This window comes from Brassica oleracea, chromosome C3, assembly GCF_000695525.1.
Source record: "Brassica oleracea var. oleracea cultivar TO1000 chromosome C3, BOL, whole genome shotgun sequence".
NCBI classification, from domain to species: Eukaryota; Viridiplantae; Streptophyta; class Magnoliopsida; order Brassicales; family Brassicaceae; genus Brassica; species Brassica oleracea.
In genome coordinates, this window is record NC_027750.1 from 19,075,671 (window position 1) to 19,083,431 (window position 7,761).

A 7,761-nucleotide genomic window follows, 5' to 3' on the forward strand; every position below is an offset into this window, starting at 1 on the left:
TGGAGCGACTACTCGGAGCGACGAGCGGAGGTCGCTCGCATTTTCATCACTCGGGAACGCGAGAACGAGTCCGGAGCGACCTCTCGCAGCGACACAGCGAGGTCGCTCCCGAAGTGTGGAGCGACTACTCGGAGCGACGAGCGGAGGTCGCTCGCATTTTCATCACTCGGGAACGCGAGAACGAGTCCGGAGCGACCTCTCGCAGCGACACAGCGAGGTCGCTCCCGAAGTGTGGAGCGACTACTCGGAGCGACGAGCGGAGGTCGCTCGCATTTTCATCACTCGGGAACGCGAGAACGAGTCCGGAGCGACCTCTCGCAGCGACACAGCGAGGTCGCTCCCGAAGTGTGGAGCGACTACTCGGAGCGACGAGCGGAGGTCGCTCGCATTTTCATCACTCGGGAACGCGAGAACGAGTCCGGAGCGACCTCTCGCAGCGACACAGCGAGGTCGCTCCCGAAGTGTGGAGCGACTACTCGGAGCGACGAGCGGAGGTCGCTCCGCGTCTTATTTCTGCTCGAACTTATGATTTCTCAAGGGCCTTTTGGTCATTTCATTATGCACGTTTTTACTTTTCAAAAACCTACGTTTTAAACATCTTGGGTAGCCACCAGAGGCTGATGATCTTTTGTTCTTAAGAAAAACCACAAAAATTCTCTTGAGAAGTTCATCTCTTGGATTTTTGATTGTTATGTTCTTGTGTTCTTGTTGATTTCTTATCTATTTCTCTACATGATTAATCTGAAATCCAATATGTGTTTAAGAGGAATCATGGAGATTAGTGAGTAATCACCTTTTGAATTCATGGGTTAGGGAGATTAAGGGTGATTAGGTTAGTTCTAGGATGTTTTAGTGTAGATCATTCATATTTCCTTGCTAGTAGAGTGAGCATAAAGCATCTTCTGAGTTGGCCACTGAGTAGTTGAACCTTAGGCATTTCCCCCCCGAAAGGTGTTCGAGGAAATGCCCGAGACAACTCTTCTTAGCTTTTAGCATACTTTGCCAAAGACATTTGTTGTTAAAGGTGCTAAGATAGCTAATAGACTTGTTAGTAATGATTGCTTTTATATTATTCAACCAAAGACATTTGATGTTTGAGATATGTTAGCAAATGAGCATTCATCTAGACATAGAGCTTGCTTAGAATTGTGTCTAGGCTTAAGGTTGATAGTTTGATTGATCATTTGCCATCCTTAGTTCGATACTTGATCACCCAAGGTCTAATCCCTATGCCCATGAGTTCTCTTTTCCCTTAGTCAAGAAAGTATCATTCTGTTATTGCTTTTTAGTTCTAGTCATAGCTTAAAACCCATCTAAATCATTGGTTGCACTTAGATTAAGTGAGTACTTGCATTCTCGGTGCTTTCATATCTCTCAGAACTGGTTCGACAATCTTTTATACTACAACATTTGTCTTAGGAGCCTTGAAAACTCCTAACATCACTTATTATCGCCACGAAATAGCAAGAAATGTTTCACATTGGCATTGATAAGGTAAGTTTCAGATGGTGAGGTTTTCTTTGATCACAAAACCTGAGTCTATAATCCTGCCACCTAGATCTGGGAATGTCTCGCATCCAGGAAGAGAAGTCACTTTGCCTGTCCAATCGACATGAACTGGATACTTAAGAAGATGACTTGTCATCTCTGTGACTTCCTCTGCTGCATACTGTCTCCAGTTAAGCTCACTCAATCTCCTAACTCGTCTCACGCATTCTATGTTCTCTGGCTTTTCGAAAATTTCCTCTAGAAACCCTAGATGTTCTGCCCACAACGACATTCTGTATCCAAAGATCTGCAAGAAATGGGAGGTTATGACTTGGAAAGCAAGATTTGTATTTTGCGGACTGTGGTGGCTACTAAGCCCGTGAAGCCGAAGGAAGAATTCTGTAACAATATACTGGTGGGTTTCTGGTTTTTAGTTATTAGAGTGCAAACTCAGATTGAAAATTTGATTACCTGACCACGAGGACGAGAACCTTTCTTAGCCCATGAATGGTGTGGTTGATATCCTACCATGGCAATTTCGGTATCTCTAGATCCTTCCAAGGATCTCTGGTTGATGTTCGCAGAACCAATTAAGACAAACTCATCGTCCACTATCATACCTTTGGAATGAACATATATCATGAATCTTCCACTCTTCAATGGTTGCGCCTGGATTATTTCGTTGTTTTAGTGAGAAAACAATGTCATTAATTAAAATAAAGATTTCAACATGAGTCTATCAACAATTTTTGTACCAAATTTTAGCCAAAAAAATTAACAAGAGAAATCAAAACATACATATAATATATATACCTGTGCGGCATTCGGCTTTGCATTTTTCTTAGGTTGATTCCGAGAACTATGTTTGCTAACTGTTTCATCAGAAGCCTCTCGGGTTCCAAGACAGAAGAAGTTCAAATAGTCTTGTGGCACATACTGACCATCAAGTCCAGCTTCCACAAGTGCCTCGTAGATAGTTCGATACATCATTTGCATGGTTTTATACTGCATAGATGATAAAAAGATTCCAGTGGAAAGGATGCGAGATTGTAATGCAAGTCAGGTAATATTTAGCAAACTAAGTATTTACCTGATAGTGTAAAATGCTCTGCACAATTATATTCGTTGGATTACCTTCCGGCCACATCGGAATGACAATATAAGCAGCAAAATCTTCTCTTGCCCTAATTTTATTAGCAATCTTAAGCGCAATTTCCATAGGAACTAGATTATTAGCACCTGCATTTCAAGAAACTCCTTGTTATACTATTATTGCACGCGTTGACTGAATTGTCTTCAAAGCTAAAAAAATGTCTACCAAGTTTTTTATGTGAATCCCAGTTAAAGGATGATCCAAAAAAGTATTGGTTCTCAATGTAAATGAAATGCTGAGCAGATCTTATCGCCTTAACATAAGCCGTGTGTATGCTCATGTCTATGAGTAAATTCTTCCCACATTGAAGATTCTGTTCACATCTTAATAATCATTAGAAAATACTCAAATAGCTACACTGGTGGTGACTGAAGATGACAAGTTTTCGGAGTTGTGCTTACTCTTGCACTAGCTTCCTTTGAATCTTTTGGAAACCCTTCAACTGAGGTTGAATCAATGGAACGAAAAACCTAAATATATAGTAAAAACACTATAAATTAATTTGGACCGAAAGCCAAGACACCTCCTAATTTCCCAAAAAAACCCTAAATATATAGCAAAAATACTATAAAGTAATAATATGGGGATATTATATTTTATTAATATGTAGAGTTATTATTTTATAATTTGTTATAGATTTATATATTTTGAAGTATACCTTATATAAGAATAAAAAGAAGGACTTATTTTACTATTTATATATTGATTAAAATTTATGTTATTATTTGATTATTTGGTAATATATATAAGATATATATCGTAAATGTAGATGTATTATAGATGTAATATGACAAAATAACATCAAAAAATGTTTTGAAGTGCTTATAAAATTAAATATGAACTTAACAGTGAATAAAAAAGAAACAAAAAAATGTTTTATTTATATTTATATAATTTTATATATGTTACTTATTAATTATGCTAAATTGGACCATATATTTGTAAAAAGTTTTTAAAAATATCTTAGGAAATTGTATTATATTTGCAGTTGTCTAACTCGAAATTCGTAAAATTTATTAATTTATAGAGTACTAATCTATTGAGTTATTACTAAAATTAGTTCATGGAAAAGAAATGAGATTAATCATTTTGTCACCACGACATATGGCTATAGTCCCATCATGTAATCTCAATTACCTGAACATTCCAAGACTCTGGATCATTATCAATAACAGAAGTAGCTTCTTATAGTCCCATGATATTTGAAATTATGTCAATCGTAAGCAAGGCATCCTTAGAAGATGATCTGTGTATCGAAATCCTGTGCCGTTTCTCTGAAGCCTCTAGCCAGCGCTGTTCAAAATTAGCAAGCACGTCATACGCTGCTGGACCATCAATCTTGCTGTGCAGATCATGCCACGGTTGTCTTGGCCCAGCATCATCAGTAGTCTAATACGAAAAAAAGATTATTTACACTTATCAAGAGTAGTAATGAAACTGAAACCAAACAAGAATTTTCTTGAATGGTGTACCCCAAAACATTGGTTATAGAAATCATCTTTATGGAGAGTCTTTAATGTCGTAAAGAGAGGATGCTTAGGAGTATCAAAACGTCCTTTGCACACGTCTAGCCCTCCAACAAATGCTACGATCTTTCTTCGGCCCTGAGCTGCATCAGCATCTACAATCACAGTTTTTTGATGATGTGTGTAGTAAGTTTTAACTTCCTGATCATCACAACAAAGTTCAGATGATTAAACTATACATACAGGAGTTTAAGAATTGATGCAGTAATCATTGAGCATCTTACAGTTTTTTTTACAAAGCTGTGAAGACCTTTCCCACAAGATCGAGGACAAATAATAACTTGCACCGACGAGTTCTTGAAAAAATGGCGAGTCTCCTCATCATTTGTCTTCATTAATCCGCACTGCATGTCACAAACATCAGTTTTGTTAAAACAGTACAGAAAGGATTTTGCTTCATCTAATACAGACATCGAGTGAGCTTCGACTAGTTTGGTAAACTGAAGAACACGTTATTGTTATATAACCCTTTATCTCTATCCAAATGTCAATGTAATATTAGTTTATAAGAAACAGGAAATTGATTGTCAACTACAGGAACGAGAAACCACCACATAACTACACATGGACAAAAGTAATGTATTAAAAACTATACGGACTATAAGGATCACATTCATGAACTAATAAGTGTTATGTTGTTAATACCATTAACATAATTCTGATAGCTATAAATGCGTGTTGGATTTGGAATTCAGTAATTCCCGAGGATGTTTTGACATGTTCTCATATGAAGAAAAGATTGAATGCTAAGAGAAACAGAAAACAGAGTTAGGCACTTACTGTTCTGTGCCCCAGAAAGTTCCATGAAGTTCGATCATCCCACACCAATAGCAACACTCTAACACCTTCTTGAGATTTTTCTTTAAGCAAATCCCCTAATGTACTATTGGTCGGATCATTATTGCGACGAACCAGCCTAACCGGATGGTAAACTGACCATCCTGTGATATAAATCAAGTTCTTTGCCTGTCTAATCGCATCAGCCATATCCTCCCAGCACTTTCCATGTATATACTGCATTCCACCATCGAGATCCACTCTCGGAAGTGTCCCGTCTTCAACATGAGCATCTTGATACAAAGTAACTCTACCGCCTTTCCTCAAGGGGAAGTATGTACCGGGAACTCCTTCACACTCATTACCATAACCAACACCCGTTTGGTAAAGTCTCATCCTTTCCACTGGAGTGTATTGAATAGCCAAACTCAACACAGCACCCTCTTCACATGGCTTCCCAAGTATTGGAAACAACCCTTCGATCCTATTCTCTGAACACAACTCCTCGGTTGGGATTCTAACATCTCCTATGGACCTTGATCCAAAGCGGTCATTGTCTTTCACCACAAACTTAACCACCGTAGCATGGTGAGCCACCGGTACATAGAAATGCTGCATCCACACAGGATTCTCATCGTTGTCGATCACAAAAGTTGTGCCAATCTTTGCATCTGCGATAGAGACAGTCACGTAAGGATCACTTGTACTGTTCTTCTTGTACCTCCGGAAACGATCCATGTTAGGAAGATTTTTAGCTTCCTTCACCCAAATGTCTAAGTTACCATGTAACAACACTACCCTCAAAGAAGCGTTACTTGACCCTTTCCTTGACATTGGTCTCGGTATAAACCGAATGATGCACCAAAAATTCGGGGGAAAAAAATAAATAAGAAAAGGATCAAAACTCGAGTCAAACCCACAAAACAAAGAAAAAGTTCTCTGAGACCTTTGAGATACAGATTCAGAATAAATCTATGAGGTATAAGTAGACCAATCAAAGCAGTGAGCAGTACGTTGTTGACCTTTCAAACTTTAGCCAATGAAAGACTTCAACAGCGGTCCAGACTCAGTAAAACATTACTTAAATCGTATGAACGATACAGTGAATTCAAATTATCAGAAGGAAAACGATCGAGAGGAGGTCAAGAAAATAATAATAACAAACGTAACTTGGAAAGTTCTAAGCAAGTTTCTCTTAATAAAAATATCAAAACAAATTAAAAAGTAAGAAGGAATAGGAAAGATATAGCACTGAAGAAGAGGTCTCCCGCACGAGAGATTCAGTCTCTTCTATGAGAAACTGTTTTATAAGATGTCATCTGATAGTTGGCTTTATATTATATAGGGGTAAACTATCATCAGAATATTATTTTATTAATTATAACAGGAATAGTATAACGTTTGGAGCTTAAACACTAATTCTAATTGTCCACTTGTAGTAAAAGTTGTATATATTGAACAACACCTCTCTTAGCTTTAAGATTTCTTATATAAGTAATCATTGGATAACATTAATCTAATCTTATACAGGCTCATCACTAATACCGTAGGAGCTGAGATATCTTCTGTTATTGACGTTGGAGAGAAGATCCGTATTGAAAATACGTAAAAAACTTGAGTAATATATAATGGACTTGAACCAGTGTATTTACCACCAATTGGTTTTAGGTTAGAAGTTCATCTAACTTTTATTAGAGTCCATGACTTAGCCCAACATATCATTTCCAACAAAAACAGTTTCATGCCTATGTAGTGGTCTATATTGATATGGTATTCTGATGAGGCTTATTAAATGTCGCACATCACTTAGGCAAACAGTCTCATCACTAATACCGTAGGAGCTGAGATATCTTCTGTTATTGACGTTGGAGAGAAGATCCGTATTGAAAATATGTAAAAGACTTGAGTAATATATAATGGACTTGAACCAGTGTATTTACTACCAATTGATTTTAGGTTAGAAGTCCATCTAACTTTTATCAGAGTCCATGACTTAGCCCAACATATGATTTCCAACAAAAACACACTACAAGAAAACAGCGACATACTGAGGGAAAAAATCGTCGGTATGTCGTCGGAATAACGTTATTCCGACGACATACCGACGAAATAAGTCCTCGGAAATTCATTTTTCCTCGGAATTTCCTCGGAAATTTCTGATGAAATTCCGAGGAAACAAATTTCAGAGGAACGGAGCCCTCGGAAAATTCCGAGGAACGAGTCCCTCGGAATATTCCAAGGAATGAGTCCCTCGGTATATTCCGAGGAACATGTCCCTCGGTATATTCCGAGGAACATGTCGCTCGGTATATTCCGAGAGTTCATTTACTCGGAATTTTAAAAAAATTAATTTTTTTTTTAAAATATAATTTTTGAAATTTAAATTCGAAAATATAAAATTAAAATTAAAATTGAAAACATATAGATAGTATTCAAAGTTTGTACAAATAAAAATAAAGCATTCTGAGTTTTTGAAAAAAAAAAAACTACGGGTCTGGCACGTTCGGGAACACCTCGTTTGGGTACATCCTCTGCATCATCTCCATCATTTGCTGGTTCAGCCTCCTCTGTGCCTCATAGCCCGCCTGTTGAGCCGCCATCTGGGTCTCCAACAAAGATATGCGATCATCCTTGTCCTTCAACTGAGCCGTAAGTACTTCTGGATCAACAAAGGGCGGTGGTGCAGAAGAAGGAGTAACCGACCGGGTGCGACGACCCAAACCGACCAAACGTCCCTTCTTCTTTGGAACCGACTGAAATAGAAAATAGCCATATTTAAATCAAGAAATAAATGAATTGAACTTTAAAAAAAAAAAA

At 37.9% G+C, this 7,761-nt stretch overlaps 2 protein-coding genes across 2 annotated transcripts in view; both read right to left on the minus strand.

Annotated features, from left to right (window-relative positions):
• Positions 1–1,437: 1,437 nt before the first annotated feature.
• The window catches only part of LOC106336076 (phospholipase D gamma 1-like), a gene marked incomplete in the record, with an annotated part of 21,321 nt that continues 14,997 nt past the window's right edge, over positions 1,438–7,761 (minus strand). The window contains 1 exon segment of the mRNA XM_013774798.1: positions 1,438–1,688. Within this exon segment, the coding sequence (XP_013630252.1) occupies positions 1,502–1,688 (187 nt within the window).
• On the minus strand, positions 2,419–5,876 carry LOC106336077 (phospholipase D gamma 1-like). The gene is made up of 8 exons (XM_013774799.1): positions 4,948–5,876; positions 4,392–4,511; positions 4,114–4,308; positions 3,779–4,030; positions 3,043–3,111; positions 2,807–2,954; positions 2,579–2,727; positions 2,419–2,493 (listed from the first exon to the last, which is right to left on the minus strand). Exons 1-4 carry the CDS (start codon positions 5,776–5,778, stop codon positions 3,827–3,829), a joined length of 1,350 nt encoding a protein of 449 aa, XP_013630253.1. The 5' UTR covers positions 5,779–5,876; the 3' UTR covers positions 2,419–2,493; positions 2,579–2,727; positions 2,807–2,954; positions 3,043–3,111; positions 3,779–3,826.